General features: G+C 38.1%; 1 protein-coding gene and 1 non-coding gene across 2 annotated transcripts; one reads left to right on the forward strand and one right to left on the reverse strand.

The window, feature by feature from the left end:
• Positions 1–3,449: 3,449 nt before the first annotated feature.
• LOC112795085 (uncharacterized) lies at positions 3,450–4,400 on the reverse strand. Its single transcript, XM_025837044.1, has one exon. It carries the CDS (start codon positions 4,398–4,400, stop codon positions 3,450–3,452), a length of 951 nt encoding a protein of 316 aa, XP_025692829.1.
• A 700-nt stretch (positions 4,401–5,100) lies between these two features.
• LOC112798430 (small nucleolar RNA R71) lies at positions 5,101–5,207 on the forward strand. The gene has a single exon (XR_003200041.1). It is a non-coding gene; the product is annotated as a small nucleolar RNA R71 (small nucleolar RNA).
• Positions 5,208–18,367: the final 13,160 nt, after the last annotated feature.

The following is an 18,367-nucleotide window of genomic DNA, read 5'->3' on the forward strand; positions in this document are numbered from 1 at the left end:
CCAACACTTTTTGCATTTCATTTTAGGATTTTTAGTTGCATTTTCTTGCATAGCATATGTATATATCAAGCTTAGTCAAAATAATGAAAATTTTCAAGAATTTTACCTATAGGGCACCCCAATTGATTGAAAAAAAAAATTTTTAGAACTTGCTTGAATTATACAGTTGTGGATCATGTTTTTGAGCTAAGAACACAAGCATGTGAGATTTGAGCCTAATTGTGTGGTTACATCATATAACCACTTATTTTTATTCTTGTGTGCACTATTCTCTTTCTATGATTGTAATCTTTGAATTGTTTGATTCTATATGTCCATTATTTTGTGTATACATGCACTTATATGATTGAGGCCGTTGTTTCATTATCTTCCATTGTTAACCAATTTTGAGCCTATGCTTAACCCATTTGTTCTTAATCTTAGCACATTACAAGCCTAAAGCGAAAAACAATAAATGTCCCTTGTTTGGATCTTTGATTAGCTTAGGTTAATGAGAGTGCTTATCACTCAAGTTTGGGAGAGTTGGGAACATTGGTTGGGATGAAAGTATATTTTTGTACTTTTGTCAAAATTTTGGGAATTGGGTACATACTCATGCATTGAATGTAAAACCATATGCATTGATACTTTTGTATATACTTTATTGAAAAATAAAGTGTATATATATATATATATATCAAAAGAAAAAGAATATAGAAAAAGGAAGAAAAAAACAAGCAATAAAAAGGGGACAAAATGCCCCAAGTAAAGCTCAATAAAAATCAATGCATATGTGTAAGTGACCAAAAGTAGAATGCATGAGTGTGTGAAAAAGTAAAGAATGGGTATTTAGGTTAGCTTTGAATTGTATAGGTTGTTATATAGGTTAGGTTGGAAGCTTAGGTTAATCAAAGATTCAAATTCTAGTCCACTCGACCATATGCATCCTTACCTTGACCCTAGCCCCATTACAACCTATGGAAAAGACCTCATGATATTTGTATGCATTCATGAAATAATTGTTGATTGTTAGATGAAAAACAAATCTTGGAAAACATGATTAGGGGGAATTGAGTGAATCAACCCCATACACTTGAGTGACTAGAGCGGATACACGTCCGGTGAAGGTTCGATCGCTCAATTACATGTTTCCACCCATGATCATCTATTCTTGCAAGTTTGTAAAATCTTTCAATAATTCAATTCAATTGTGGGTTTGCTTTGATTGTTATTGTTTTAGCCCTTGTACGTATATATGTATTCTTGGAAATTGACTTGTTTTGACCAAGTGGATGCATTCATATAGATAGATTGCATATAGATAGGTTGCATTTAGTTAGTTTGCATTGAATAAATGTTGATACCCATTTGCTTCTTTCTTGATTTTAGCATGACGACATGCTTAGTTTAAGTGTGGGGAGATTTGATAAACCCCAATTTCATGGTTTATCTTATGCTTATTTTAGGGGATTTATTCACCTTTTCCCACATTCATTCAATAAAATAGTATGGTTTTGTAATTCTCCCTTGAATTGTGCTTAAGTGTAAAAACATGCTTTTTAGGCCCTTAAATTGGTGATTTTAACTCACTTTAATTTCATTCGATGCCTTGATTTATTTGTTGAGTGATTTCAGGTTCATAAGGCAAGTATTGGATGGAAGAAGTGAGGAGAAAAGCATGCAAAATGGAGAATGCATGAGGAAACAAGAATTAGGAATGCATCGATGGGCGCGCACGCATACAAGGCGCGCACGCGCAAAAGTGATTTCGCATAGAGACGCGCATGTGTACATGACGCGTCCACGCGGATGAAGAAATAGCTAATCGACGCGCACGCACACATGGCGCGTACGTGCCGATACTCGCACGTGACTCACTTAAAGGCAAAACGCTGGGGCCGATTTATGAGCAGCCCAGGTCCAATTCCAACCTATTTCTGAGTGTATTCATGCAGAATTGAAGCCCAATCAAAGGGGGGAGCAATTGTTTGTAGTATATCATCATGTAGTTTAGTTTCTAGAGAGAGAAGCTCCCTCTTCTCTCTAGAATTAGGGTTTCTAGGACAATTCCATCTTAGATCTAGGTTCAATTACATGTTTTCTTCTTATTCCTTTTATGATTTTTTGTTCCTACTACTTGATTTCCTTAGTTTTCATGTTAATTTCTCCTTTATGTCTCTTTTGTGATGTTGAACTCTTGATGGATTTGGATCTTTTCTTCAATGCAATTTAATGTTGATGTTTCTTTTTATTGATGAATTGAGTTGTGAATTTACTTCTCTTGCAATTGGTAGTTGGTAGATTTATTGTTCTTGCACATTTACTATGCTTTCCATTTGTATCCACTAAGTGTTTGACAAAATACTTGGTTGGGCTTTAGAGTAGACTTTGAGCATTCTTGGCTTGGAAAGAGTAATTGGGCAATCTTGAGTCATGAAAACCCAATCTAGATTGGTGATCTAGAGTTGTTAGTTAATATTATTTTCATTGACTCTAATCTCTTGCTAATTCAATTAGCGAGTTGATTGGGACATTTGGATTGAGATTAGCTAGTCTTGTTTGACTTTCTCTCACGGAAGATAACTTACACCTTCTTCCAATGTTGGAGATGACAAAATAAGATAAATTCTTGTTAAATATTGTTATTAGTGACTAGGATGGAAGGCCTATGATCTCAATTCTTGCCATGAATGTATCTCTTTATTAATTTCTTTTCTTTATTTTGCTTTCTTTAATTGCTTGCTTGATTTATTTTTCTTGCCATCTAAATTCTCGCTCTTTTTATCAACCAAATCCCTTACATCTTCGTAGCCAATAATTGACCACTTCATTGCCATCCTCGTGAGACGACCCGGAGTTTAATACTTTGGTTAATTTTCATTTGGGGTTTGTACTTGTGACAACTCAAATTTAATTTGATGTGAGAGTTGTTTGTTGGTTTGGAGCTATGCTTACAACGAAATTCTTCTTTCTATAAGAGAAATTCCTAACTAACACGAATTTTGCTATCAATGTTCCACAAACAATTCAACTTATCTAACTCAAAAAACATCAAACTAATCATAAGCTAATCATCATATGACAAGAAAGCAATTAATTCAAAAAGCTATAAACAAAAGAGAAAGTTGGAGCAATGTTACCATGGTGGGGTGTCTCCCACCAAGCATTTTGGTTTAGAGTCCTAAGTTAGACTTGCATGGCTTCATTGGTCAATTTGAAATTTCTCCAAGGAAGAAAATCTTCAACTCCTTGGCATTCTTGGGTTGAGTGTGATCCATTGAACTAGATTTCTTGGCAACATTCTCTTCTTCTGGTTCCTTGCTAACTTCAATCACTTAATATTCAATTATATCGCTCCCAAAGATAGAATAGGATTCGAGAACGGGCTTTTTGGACTCCTCCAAAGTGAATTTTACTACCTTGCCATTGGCCTCAAAAGAATAGACTCCCAAATGTGCATCCAGCTTGAATTAGGATATCTTCAAAAATGGCCTTACAAGGAGTATGGATGATGGCTTGTCTGAGTCAATGGGAGGGGTCTCCAATATGTGAAAATCTACCGAGAAGAGTAATCCTTGGATGTCAACAAGGACATTTTCTGCAATCTCCACAATTGATACAAGGCTCTTATCTAGTAACACAAATCTCGCCCCAGATCTCTTAAGTGGTGACAAGTTCAATCTCTCATAAATGGGGAGTGGCATAATGCTTACGCATGCCACCAAGTCACACATACAATCCATGAACTTCATCCCACCAATCAAATAAGTAACCAAACATGGACCGGGATCATTACATTTTTCAGGAATTAGAGAAGAGATAGAATCATCTACCGGCCTTTTGTTGAGCTCGCTAATCTTGTCCTTATGCGTGCAAACATCTTTGAGGAACTTGGCATATTTGGGCACTTGTTGAATGGCTTGGAAGAAAGGGACGGTGACTTCAACATTCTTAAATATTTCCACCATGTTGGGGTCAAGTTCTTCTTGCTTCTTGGCCTTCTTAGCCAAAGTTGGAAAGGGAATTGGCATAGGCTCTTCAAGCGGATTCTTCCATTTTGACTCCTTGACCTTGAGTTGTTCCTCCTCACCTTGTGCAACATTTTTCTCCTCATCCTTCATCACTTCCACATCATATCCCATCTCTTCATTGTGGGCTTCCTCACTCAAACTTGTAGTCACAACACCAATTTCATCCAACTTGGTGCCACTCCTAAGGGTGATAGCATTGATGCTTCCCTTAGGATTTGGTTGAGGTTGAGAAGGTAGACCACTAGAAGTTGAAGCTTGTTGGGCATTTTGTGTAGTTGGAGGAGAAAGAGTCAAACGGAAGAGAGCTTCGGCAATAGTATCCATATATGTTTCTTGTTTCTTGTGAAACTGCCATTGCTCTTGCATAAAGGCTTGAAGTGTGTCATTCATGTAAGGTTGATTGGGAGGAGGGGCTTGATTGCCTTGAGGAGGATTAGATCTACTATTTGGGTGTTGATACCTTTTTTGAGGTTGAGATTGTGGTGGTTGTTGGTAGGATTATTGGTAGGGTTGTTGGTATTGTGGTTGACCTTGAAGAGGTTGATGATAGTAGGCTTGCACATTTGGGTAGGGTTGAGCTTGAGCGGCTTGGTTCCATCTTTGATTAGAATTATCCTTCCATCCTTGGTTTTGATTTCCTCCATGTTGAGGAACTCCTTGATTGTAGTTGGACCTTTGTGGGTATGGATTGGCTACCGCTAATGTAATGTCCTCTTGGAGTTGAGGGCACTCATTAGTGTAATGGCCACTACAAGCACAAATACCGCATGATCTTGGTGGTCCTTCGATTCTTGGAGGTTGAGGTGGAGGATATAGCAAAACTTGAGGAATTTGTCTCAACAAAATTGTCATCTCATCGAGGGTCTTGGTCAAAATGGCATCTCTAGAAGCAGAAACTTCACTTAAAGCTTTTGGTTGTGGATTTTCTGCCCTTGAGTGTTGAGTTGAGTCTGCCAAGTCCGCTATGATTTTCCAAGCTTCCTCGGCGGTTTTGTTTTTGGTGAGGGATCCTCCACTTAAAGCATCTAGAAGAAGCTTATCTTGGGGATTCATCCCTTGACAAAAATAACTGATAAGCACCAACTCGCCAATATGGTGGTGGGGGTAAGCTTCCAACAACTTCTTGAATCTCTCCCAGTACTCATAAAGAGTTTCTCCATCTCTTTGCATAATGCAAGAGATTTCCTTTCACAGCTTATCTGTTTTCTGAGGTGGATAGAACTTTTCCAGAAATTCCTTACGCAACAAGTCCCAATTGAAAATCACATATTCCGGTTGAGTATAAAACCATTCTTTCGCTTTTTCCTCCAAAGAGAAAGGGAAAGTGAAAACCAAAACTGCTACTTCATCTGCACCATGTCTTCTTGTAGTGGAGCATGCAACTTGAAAGTCCTTTAGATGCTTAAAAAGGTCTTTTCCGGGTAGCTTACTGTATTTGAGGAGCGAGTTTATCGTGCTAGTCTTGAGCTCAAAATTTGGATACAAAGGCAGATACCAGATTTGTATCGGTTCCAAGTTAATGTCTGGAGCTCCGGCTTCCCTTAAGGTGATTCTACGAGGTGGATCCGCCGCTATCACCTGATTCACTCAAAAGATTTCAGCACTCCCCATAGATGAATATAAGGTTTCCTCGTTAATTTGAAGAATGATAGTCACGGGTTGATGGTGATAGTGAATTGGTGTGCTCTTCAAGCAAGCCCGATTCACTATTCACAAATGCTAGCCAGCGCCGAGCTTGCCTAATATGAGTTAAAGTTCTTTCTATTTCTGGAACAAAAGGGGCCAAGCTCGGGTTTGGAAGCGACTGTGTTATTCAACTGAGGAAGGAATGAAAGCATGCAATTATGAAAAGTAAAACAAGAATAGGCAAGCAAACGAAAACCAACTTAATAATCAATAACTACTAAGACTAGCTAGATAGAAGCACTATCTACAATTAGTACCAAGTAGCAAACAAAAATCAAGTATTCACAATATTCACATATTTACAACAACCAAAATCATAGCACTCATTGCACTTAAAGTGTTCCCCGGCAACGGCGCCAAATTTGATAACGACCAAGAGCATAGGTTTGGATTTTTCACACTAAAAAATGGATTGGCGTTGTAAGTATAGTCCAAACCCAACAATTGATCGTCAATCAAATGTCAATCCAAAGATTTCACTATTCAAAACCAATTCAATTCCGGGAGTGTTTAGTTCCCGGGTCGTCTCCCAAGGACACTCGAGATCAATGAGTGTGCAATTCCGATTGTGAAGCTCAAAGGGATTTCGATAAAGAGATGAACATATAAAGAAATAAAAGAACATTCAAAATTGTAATAAATGAACTAATAAAGGAATTAAAGAACTAACTATGCAATATAGACAAGTAAGGTATAAAAAGGATTAATGTGAAAGTGTGTGAAAGATTTAAAGCATAAATGGGATCTTGGCTTGGAATGAGCTAAGGGTCCTTTCCTTGTTGGAACCACAACTATTACAATTAGAATGGATTAATCTCACTTGATTAACCCTCACATCGGAGAGTAAGTTAAATGAGCATAAGTGTTCTTAACCCACAAATCCTAAATTGCTTGCTAATTACCTTAGCAATAAATTAGCGTTAGTGGGAACAAGGACAATTAACAATCCAAGAATTGACACTAAATGTTGGATGTTCCAACTCTAGGAACCCAATTACTCATTTTTCCCAAGCCAAGAGGTAGAAAATTAGCCCATAATCATAATTGACATTTTGTCAAATACTGGTGGGCAAACACACTAAACATGGGAAAAATGAGAAAATGCTTGAAACTAAAATCAATAAATGATCTCAATCAACAATAATAATTCAAGCAAGCATGTAACAATCATCAATCATTAAATTCATCAACAAAAAATTGAAATTGCAAAAAGTAAACAAAATTGAACTATGACTTAAATTATAAGAAAGAGTATGAACAATGTAGCTATAAAGAGTAGTAACAAAGAGATACTTACAACAGAAGTTAGCAAAATCCAATATCAAAAATGGAAATGGCACTTGAATATAAAACCCTAGTATAAACCCTAATAGAGATGAAGAAAAACTTAGAGAAAAACTACTCTAAAGCTTCCTACTACTCCTCCTAAAACTATCCTAATGTTATGCTATGCTATGGTCTTCATTTACCCCTTCAATATGAGCTATTGGCTTCAAAAATGGGCCTCCAACCCACCAAAATTGTGAGTCATGCGCACGCATACTCTGCCAAAAACTCTATCTGTGCGTACGTGGTGCACAAAATTATGATCATCAATGGCGCCATCAACATGGTACGCTCAATTGCAATCTCAACTCTTTATCACAACTTCGCACAACTAACCAGCAAGTGCACTGGGTCGTCCAAGTAATAAACCTTACGCGAGTAAGGGTCGATCCCACGGGTATTGTTGGTATGAAGCAAGCTATGGTCATCTTGTAAATCTCAGTCAGGCAGATTCAAATGATTATGGATGATATATGAATAAAGCATAAAATAAAGATAGAGATACTTATGTAATTCATTGGTGAGAATTTCAGATAAGCGTATGGAGATGCTTTGTCCCTTTCGTCTCTCTGCTTTCCTACTATCTTCATCCAATCCTTCTTACTCCTTTCCATGGCAAGCTGTATGTTGGGCATCACCGTTGTCAGTGGCTACAGTCCCATCCTCTCAGTGAAAATGTTCAACGCGCTCTGTCACAGCACGGCTAATCATCTGTCGGTTCTCAATCAGGTTAGAATAGAATCCATTGATTCTTTTGCGTCTGTCACTAACGCCCAGCCTTCAGGAGTTTGAAGCTCGTCACAGTCATTCAATCATTAAATCCTACTAAGAATACCACAGACAAGGTTTAGACCTCCCGGATTCTCTTGAATGCCGCCATCAATTCTAGCTTATACCACGAAGATTCCGATTAAGGGATCCAAGAGATATCCACTCAATCTAAGGTAGAACGGAGGTGGTTGTCAGGCACACGTTCATAGGTGAGAATGATGATGAGTGTCACGGATCATCACATTCATCAAGTTGAGGAACAAGTGATATCTTAGAATAAGAACAAGCTGAATTAAATAGAAGAACAATAGTAATTGCATTAATACTCGAGGTACAGTAGAGCTCCACACCTTAATCTATGCTGTGTAGAAACTCCACCGTTGAAAATACATAAGAACAAGGTCTAGGCATGGCCGAATGGCCAGCCCCCAAAACGTGATCAAAAGATTCTAAGATCTAAAGATGATCAAAGATCCAAAGATTCAAAGATCTAAAGATGAAAATACAATAGCAAAAGGTCTTATTTGTAGAGAACTAGTAGCCTAGGGTTTACAAAAATGAGTAAATGACATAAAAATCCACTTCCGGGCCCACTTGGTGTGTGCTTGGGCTGAGAATTGAAGCTTTCATGTGTAGAGACTTTTCTTGGAGTTAAACACCAGCTTTTGTGCCAGTTTGGGCGTTTAACTCCCATTCTTGTGCCAGTTCCGGCGTTTAACGCCGGGCAGTTTTGAGCTGATTTGGAACGCCAGTTTGGGCCATCAAATCTCGGGCAAAGTATGAACTATTATACATTGCTGGAAAGCCAGGATGTCTACTTTCCAAAGAAATTAAGAGCGCGCCAATTGGATTTCTGTAGCTCCAAAAAATCCACTTCGAGTGCAGGGAGGTCAGAATCTAACAGCATCTGCAGTCCTTTTCAGCCTGTGAATCAGATTTTTGCTCAGGTCCCTCAATTTCAGCCAGAAAATACCTGAAATCATAGAAAAACACACAAACTCATAGTAAAGTCCAGAAAAGTGAATTTTAACTAAAAACTAATAAAAATATAATAAAAACTAACTAAAACATACTAAAAGCATACTAAAAACAATGCCAAAAAGCGTATAAATTATCCGCTCATCAGTACGCACGAGTGGCTATGCGCACGCACACTAAGCGATGCTCTGAATGTTCGTGCAGCATGTACGATGCAGCTCATGCACACGCATCGTTCTGCTCTGATGCCTGTGCGTACGCACGTGATGAGTAGATAATTTATACGCTTTTTGGCATTGTTTTTAGATAGTTTTTAGTAGGATCTAGCTACTTTTAGGGATGTTTTCATTAGTTTTTATGCTAAATTCACATTTATGGACTTTACTATGAATTTTTGTATTTTTTTGTGATTTCAGGTATTTTCTGGCTGAAATTGAGGGACCTATGCAAAATTTTGATAAGAAGGCTGACAAAGGACTGCTGATGCTGTTGGATTCTGACCTCCCTGCACTCGAAATGGATTTTCTGGAGCTACATAACTTCAAATGGTGCGCTCTCAATGGCGTTGGAAATTAGACATCCAGAGCTTTTCAGAAATATATAATAGTCTATACTTTATTCGATATTAGATGACGCAAACTGGCGCTCAACGCCAGTTCCATGCTGCATTATGGAGTCAAACGCCAGAAACACGTCACGAACCAGAGTTAAACACCAAAAACATGTTGCAACTTGGTGTTTAACTCCAAGAGAAGCCTCTGCACGTGTAAAACTCAAGCTCAGCCCAAGCACACACCAAGTGGGCTCCGGAAGTGGATTTCTGCATCAATTACTTATTTCTGTAAACCCTAGTAACTAGTTTAGTATAAATAGAACTTTTTACTATTGTACTAGGTGTCTTTTGACAATATAGTCTCTTAACCATTCGGTCTTTTGATCATTCATGGGGGCTGGCCATTCGGCCATGCCTGGACTTTCATCACTTATGTATTTTCAACGGTAGAGTTTCTACACACCATAGATTAAGGGTGTGGAGCTCTGCTGTACCTCGAGTTTTAATGCAATTACTACTATTTTCTATGCAGTTCAGCTTATTCTTGTTCCAAGATATTCGTTGCACTTCAACCTGATGGATGTGATGATCTGTGACACTCATCATCATCCATCCTTATGAACGCGTGATTGACAATCACTTCCGTTCTACCTTAGAAAGAGCAAGTATCTCTTGGATTTCTTAATCAGAATCTTTGTGGTATAAGCTAGAATTGATGGCGGTATTCATGAGAATTCAGAAAGTCTAAATCTTGTCTGTGGTATTCCAAGTAGGATTCAGGGAATGATATGACTGTGACGAGCTTCAAACTCGCGATTGTTGGGCGTGATGACAAACGCAAAAGAATCAATGGATTTTATTCCGACATGATCGAGAACCGACAGATGATTAGCCGTGCTGTGACAAGAGCATTTGGACCTTTTTCACTGAGAGGATGGGAAGTAGCCATTGACAACGGTGATGCCCTACATACAGCTTGCCATGGAAATGAGTATGAAGGATTGAAAGTAAGAAAGCAGTATGTTGCAGAGATTCAATAGGGACAAAGCATCTCCATACACTTATCTGAATTTCCACCAATGATTTACATAAGTATTTCTATCTTTATTTTCTGTTTATTTATTATTATTATTCGAAAACTCCATAACCATTTATTATTCACCTAACTGAGATCTACAAGATGACCATAGCTTGCTTCATACCAACAATCTCCGTGGGATCGACCCTTACTCACGTAAGGTTTATTACTTGGACGACCCAGTACACTTGCTGGTTAGTTGTGCGAAGTTGTGAAGAAAGTGCTGAGTTATAAACGCGCATACCAAGTTGAGCGCCATTGTTAGAGATCACAATTTCGTGCACCAAGTTTTTGGCGCCGTTGCCGGGGATTGTTCGAGTTTGGACAACTGACGGTTCATCTTGTTGCTCAGATTAGGTAATTTTCTTTTTGTTCTATTTTCGAAAAAATTTTTTCAAAAATATTTCAAAAAAAATTTAAATAAATAAAATAATATACAAAAAAATCAATAAAATCATAAAAACCAAAAATATTTTGTATTTCTTGTTTGAGTCTTGTGTCATGTTTTAAGTTTGGTGTCAATTGCATGTTCATCTTTTTCTTGCATTTCTCGAAAATTCATGTATGTGTTCTTCATGATCTTCAAGCTGTTCTTGGTAAGTCTTCTTGTTTGATCTTGATATTTTCTTGTTTTATGCTTTTTGTTGTTTCTCATATGCATTTTTTAATCCATAGTGTCTAAACATTAAAAATTTCTAAGTTTGGTGTCTTGCATGTTTTCTTTTCTTGAAAATCTTTCAAAAATAAGTCTTGATGTTCATCTTGAAATTCAAAGTGTTCTTGGTGCTCATCTTGACATTCATAGTGTTCTTGCATGCATCATGTGTCTTGATTCATAATTTTCATGTTGTGAGTCAATTTTGTGTTTTTCTCTCTCATCATTAAAAATTCAAAAATAAAAAAATATCTTCTCCTTTTTTCTCTCATAAAATTCGAAAATTTGAGTTGACTTAGTCAAAAATTTTTAAAACTTAGTTATTTTTTACAAGTCAAGTCAAATTTTCAATTTTAAAAATATTATCTTTTCAAAATCTTTTTCAAAAATCAAATCTTTTTCATTTTTATCTTATGATTTTCGAAAATTTAAAAATATTTTCAAAATCTCTTTCTTATCTTTATTTCATAATTTTCGAAAACTTTACTAACAATTAATGTGATTGATTCAAAATTTTGAAGTTTGTTACTTTCTTGTTAAGAAATGTTCAATCTTTAAATTTTAGAGTCATATCTTTTAGTTTCTTGTTAGTCACGTAATCAATTTTAAATTTTAAAAATTAAATCTTTTTCAAAATATCTTTTTCAATCATATCTTTTTAAAATATCTTTTTCAAATCATATCTTTTTCAAAAATTTGATTCAAAAATCTTTTCTAACTTCTTATCTTTTCAAAATTGTTTTTCAAATCTTTTTCAACTAACTAATTGACTTTTTGTTTGTTTCTTATCTTTTTCAAAACTATTTAACTACTTTCCTCTCCCTAATTTTCGAAAATCACTTCCCTCTTTTTCAAATTTTTCTTAATTAACTAATTATTTCAAATTTTAATTTTAATTTTAATTTTTCTCTTAATTTTCAAAAATCACTAACCCTTTTTTAAAATTTATTTTTGAAATTCTCCCTCTTTCATCTCCTTCTATTTATTTATCTAGTAACACTTCTCTTCCACTCAAGTATTCAAACCCACTATCTTCCCCCTTGTGTTTGGATTCTTAACTCTTTTCCTTCTTCTATTCTTTTCTTCTTCTACTAACATAAAGGAATCTTTTTACTGTGGTAAAGAGGATCCTTATTATTATTTTCTATTCCCTTCTTTTTCATATGAGCAGGAGCAAGGACAAGAATATTCTTGTTGAAGCAGATCCTGAACCTGAAAGGACTCTGAAGAAGAAACTAAGAGAAGCTAAAATACAATAATCCAGAGACAACCTTACAGAAATTTTTGAAAAAGAAGAGGAGATGGCAGCAAAAAATAATAATGCAAGAAGGATGCTTGGTGACTATACTACACCTACTTCCAAGTTTGATGGAAGAAGCATCTCAATCCCTGCCATTGGAGCAAACAATTTTGAGCTGAAACCTCAACTAGTTACTCTAATGCAACAGAACTGCAAATTCCATGGACTTCCATCAGAAGATCCCTATCAATTTTTAACTGAATTTTTGCAGATCTGTGAGACTGTTAAAGACTAATGGAGTAGATCCTGAAGTCTACAGGCTCATGCTTTTCCCTTTTGCTATAAGAGACAGAGCTAGAACATGGTTGGACTCACAACCTAAAAATGGCCTGGACTCTTGGGATAAGCTGGTCACGGCCTTCTTGGCTAAGTTCTTTCCTCCTCAAAAGCTGAGCAAGCTTAGAGTGGATGTTCAGACCTTCAAACAAAAAGAAGGTGAATCCCTCTATGAAGCTTGGGAAAGATACAAATAGATGACCAAAAGGTGTCTTTCTGACATGCTTTCAGAATGGACCATTTTGGATATATTCTATTATAGTCTATCTGAGTTTTCCAATATGTCACTGGACCATTCTGCAGGTGGATCCATTCACCTAAAGAAAACGCCTGTAAAAGCTCAAGAACTCATTGACATGGTTGCAAATAACCAGTTCATGTACATTTCTGAGAGGAATTCTGTGAGTAATGGGACGCCTCAGAGGAAGGGAGTTCTTAAAATTGATGCTCTGAATGCCATATTGGCTCAGAACAAAATATTGACTCAACAAGTCAACATGATTTCTCAAAGTCTGAATGGATGGCAAAATGCATCCGACAGTACTAAAGAGGCATCTTCTAAAGAAGAAGCCTATGATCCTGAGAACCCTGCAATGGCAGAGGTAAATTACATGGGTGAACCTTATGGAAATACCTATAATTCATCATGGAGAAATCATCCAAATTTCTCATGGAAGGATCAACAAAAGCCTCAACAAGGCTTTAATAATGGTGGAAGAAATAGGCTTAGCAACAGCAAGCCTTTTCCATCATCTTCTCAGCAAGAGACAGAGAATTCTGAGTAAAGCACCTCTAACTTAGCAAACATAGTCTCTGATCTGTCTAAGGCCACTTTAAGTTTCATGAGTGAAACAAGGTCCTCCATTAGAAATTTGGAGGCACAAGTGGGCCAGCTGAGTAAGAAAATCACTGAAACTCCTCCTAGTACTCTCCCAAGCAATACTGAAGAGAATCCAAAAAGAGAGTGCAAGGCCATTGACATAATCAAAATGGCCAAACCTAAAGAGGAAGGGGAGGACGTGAATCCTAATGAGAAAGACCTCATGGGACGTTTCTCAAGCAAGAAGGAGTTCCCTATTGAGGACCTAAAGGAATCTGAGGCTTATATAGAGACCATAGAGATCCCATTAAACCTCCTTCTGCCATTCATGAGCTCAGAAGACTATTCTTCCTCTGTAGAAGATGAAGACGTAACTGGAGAGCAAGTTGCTCAACATCTAGGAGCTATCATAAAGTTGAATGCCAAGTTGTTTGGTAATGAGACTTGGGAAGGTGAACCTCCCTTGCTCATTAGTGAACTAGATACATGGGTTCAGCAAACTTTACCTCAAAAGAGACAAGATCCTGGTAAATTCTCAATACCCTGCACCATAGGCACCATGACCTTTGAGAAGACTCTGTGTGACCTGGGGTCAGGGATAAATCTTATGCCACTCTTTGTAGTGGAGAAGCTGGGTATCATTGAGGTATAACCTGCCATATTCTCATTACAGATGGCAGACAAGTCAGTAAGACAAGCTTATGGATTGGTAGAGGATGTGTTAGTGAAGGTTGAAGGCCTTTACATCCCTGCTGATTTCATAATCTTAGACACTAGGAAGGAGGAGGATGAATGCATCATTCTTGGAAGACCTTTCCTAGCCACAGCAGGAGCTGTGATAGATGTTAACAGAGGAAAATTAGTCCTTCAATTGAATAGGGACTACCTTGTGTTTAAAGCTCAAGGATACTCCTCTGCAACCATGGAGAGGAAGCATGCAAAGCTTCTCTCAATACAGAGTCAAATAAAGCCCCCACAATCAAACTCTAAGTTTGGTGTTGGGAGACCACAACCAAACTCTAAGTTTGGTGTTAAACCCCCACATTCAAACTCTAACTTTGGTGTTGGAAGTCTATAACATTGACCTGATCACCTGTGAGGCTCCATGAGAGCCCACTGTCAAGATAGTGACATTAAAAAAGTGCTTATTGGGAGGCAACCCAATTTTTATTTATCTAATTCTATTTTTATTTTTTATTGTTCTTTTATGTTTCATTAGGTTCATGATCATGTGGAGTCACAAAATAAATACTAAAATTAAAAACAAAATCAAAAATAGCAAAAGAAATAGCACACCCTGGAGGAAGGGCTTACTGGCGTTTAAACGCCAATAAGGAGCATCTGGCTGGCGTTCAACGCCAGAACAGAGCATGGATCTGGTGTTGAATGCCAGAAACATGCAGCAATCTGGCGTTTAAACGCCAAGATTGCACACTGAGAAAAGCTGGCGTTCAATGCCAGAAACATGCTGCAGACTGGCGTTGAACGCCCAAAACAAGCATAGAACTGGCGTTTAATGCCAGAAATAAGCATCAATCTGGCGTTAAATGCCAGGATTGCTTTCTGAGGGAATTTTACACGCCTCATTGGTGCAGGGATGATTATCCTTGACACCTCAGGATCTGTAGACCCCACAGAATCATCTCAAGATCTGTGGACCCCACAGGATCCCTACCTACCTCAACTCACCCTCTCTCTCTTTTTCACACAAATCAATAACACTCTTCCCCAAAAACCCTTCACCAATCACTTCAATCTCTCTTCCCCATCACCTCTTCACCACTTACATCCATCCACTCTTCCCCATAAACCCCACCTACCTTCAAAATTCAAAATCTCTTTCCCACCCAAACCCACCCTAAATGGCCGAAACTACTCCCTCTCCCTTCACTATATAAACCCCTCTATCCCTCTTCATTTTCACACACCACAAGCCTCTCTTCTCCCCCTTGGCCGAATACACATCTCTCTCCCTCTCCTCCTTATTTTCTTCTTCTTCTTCTATTCTTTCTTCTTTTGCTTGAGGGCGAGCAATATTCTAAGTTTGGTGTGGTAAAAGTGGTGCACGAAATTGTGATCATCAATGGCGCCATCAACATGGTACGCTCAATTGCAATCTCAACTTTTTATCACAACTTCGCACAACTAACCAGCAAGTGCACTGGGTCGTCCAAGTAATAAACCTTACGCGAGTAAGGGTCGATCCCACGGAGATTGTTGGTATGAAGCAAGCTATGGTCATCTTGTAAATCTCAGTCAGGCAGATTCAAATGGTTATGGATGATTTATGAATAAAGCATAAAATAAAGATAGAGATGCGTATGTAATTCATTGGTAAGAATTTCAGATAAGCGTATGGAGATGCTTTGTCCCTTCTGTCTCTCTGCTTTTCTACTGTCTTCATCCAATCCTTCTTACTCCTTTCCATGGCAAGCTGTATGTTGGGCATCACCGTTATCAATGGCTACAGTCTCGTCCTCTCAGTGAAAATGTTCAACGCGCTCTGTCACAGCACGGCTAATCATCTGTCGATTCTCAATCAGGTTGGAATAGAATCCAGTGATTCTTTTGTGTTTGTCACTAACGCCCAGCCTTCAGGAGTTTGAAGCTCGTCACAGTCATTCAATCCTTGAATCCTACTCAGAATACCACAGACAAGGTTTAGACCTTCCGGATTCTCTTGAATGCAGCCATCAATTCTAGCTTATACCACGAAGATTCTGATTAAGGAATCCAAGAGATAAACATTCAAGCCTTGTTTGCTTGTAGAACGGAAGTGGTTGTCAGGCACGCGTTCATAAGTGAGAATGATGATGAGCGTCTCATAATCATCACATTCATCATGTTCTTGGGTACGAATGAATATCTTAGAACAAGAATAAGCTAAATTGAATAGAAGAATAATAGTAATTGCATTAATACTCGAGGTATAGCAGAGCTCCACACCTTAATCTATGGTGTGCAGAAACTCCACCGTTGAAAATACATAAGAACAAGGTCTAGGCATGGCTGAGAGGCCAGCCCCCTACTGATCTAAGAACTAGACATCCAAAGATGATCAAAAGATTTAAAGTTATCTAAAGATGAAAATACAATAGCAAAAGGTCCTACTTATAGAGAACTAGTAGCTTAGGGTTTACAGAAATGAGTAAATGACATAAAAATCCACTTACGGGCCCACTTGGTGTGTGCTTGGGCTGATCATTGAAGCTTTCATGTGTAGAGACTTTTCTTGGAGTTAAACACCAGCTTTTGTGCCAGTTTGGGCGTTTAACTCCCATTCTTGTGCCAGTTCCGGCGTTTTACGCTAGAATTCTTGAGCTGACTTGGAACGCCTGTTTGGGCCATCAAATCTCGGGCAAAGTATAGACTATTATACATTGCTGGAAAGCCCAGGATGTATACTTTCCAACGCAATTGAGAGCGCGCCAATTGAGCTTCTGTAGCTCCATAAAATCCACTTTGAGTGTAGGGAGGTCAGAATCTAACAGCATCTGCTGTCCTTTTCAGCCTCTGAATCAGATTTTTGCTCAGGTCCCTCAATTTCAGCCAGAAAATACTTGAAATCACAGTAAAACACACAAACTCATAGTAAAGTCCAAAAAAGTGAATTTTAACTAAAAACTAATAAAAATATAATAAAAACTAACTAAAATATACTAAAAACAATGCCAAAAAGCGTATAAATTATCCGCTCATTAAAAAGCATAGCTTTTTTTTTGTTTTTCCATAACCACCTATGGCACCTAAGGCCGGAGAAACCTCTAGAAAAGGGAAAGGAAAGACAAAAGCTTCCACCTCTGAGTCATGGAAGATGGAAAGATTAATCTCAAAGGTCCATCAAGACCACTTCTATGAAGTTATGGCCAAGAAGAAGGTGATCCCTGAGATCCTTTTCAAGATAAAGAAAAATGAGTATTCGGAGATCTGACATGAGATCCAAAGAAGAGGTTGGGAAGTTCTGACCAACCACATTCAACAAGTCAGAATCTTAATGGTCCAAGAGTTCTATGCCAATGCATGGATCACTAGGAACCATGATCAAAGTGTGAACTCGAATCCAAAGAATTATCTTACAATGGTTCGGGGGAAATACTTAGATTTCAGTCCGAAAAATGTGAGGTTGGCATTCAACTTGCCTATGATGTAAGAAGATGCATGCCCCTACACTAGAAGGGTCAACTTTGATCAAAGGTTGGACCAAGTCTAGACATATGTGTGGAAGGAGCTCAATGGAAAAGAGACTCAAAACGCAAGCCGGTTCAACTGAAAAGACTGGACCTTAAGCCTGTGGCTAGAGGATGGTTGGAGTTCATCCAACGCTCCATCATCCCCACTAGCAACCGATCCGAAGTTACTGTAGATCGGGCCATCATGATCCATAGCATTATGATTAGAGAGGAAGTAGAAGTTCATGAAATCATCTCTCTTGAATTCTACAAAGTAGCCAAAAAGCCCTCCACCATGGCAAGGCTAGCTTTTCCTCATCTTATTTGCCATCTATGCTACTCAGCTGGAGTTATCATAGAAGGAGATATCCTCATTGAAAAGGATAAGCCCATCACTAAGAAGAGGATGATCAAACAAGAGAGCCCATTCACGGATCTCAAGAGACACATGAGGAGGCTCATCATCAAGAAATCCATGAGATGCCTCAAGGGATGCATTTTTCTCCAAATAACTATTGGGAACAACTCAACACTTCTCTAGAAGACTTGAGTTATAACATAGACCAACTAAGGGTGGAACATCAAGAGCACTCCATCATTCTCCATGAGATTAGAGAAGATCAAAGAGCAATGAGGGAGGAGCAACAAAGGCAAGGAAGAGACATAGAAGAGCTCAAGGACATCATTGGTACTTCAAGAAGAAGACGCCACCATCACTAAGGTGGACTCATTCCTTATTCTTATT

The sequence above is a fragment of the Arachis hypogaea genome, chromosome 4, assembly GCF_003086295.3.
Source record: "Arachis hypogaea cultivar Tifrunner chromosome 4, arahy.Tifrunner.gnm2.J5K5, whole genome shotgun sequence".
NCBI classification, from domain to species: domain Eukaryota; kingdom Viridiplantae; phylum Streptophyta; class Magnoliopsida; order Fabales; family Fabaceae; genus Arachis; species Arachis hypogaea.

Coding starts and splice junctions, on each gene's coding strand:
- LOC112795085 (XM_025837044.1), bottom strand. CDS start 4,400: ATGAATGACACACTTCAAGCCTTTATGCAAGAGCAATGGCAGTTTCAC.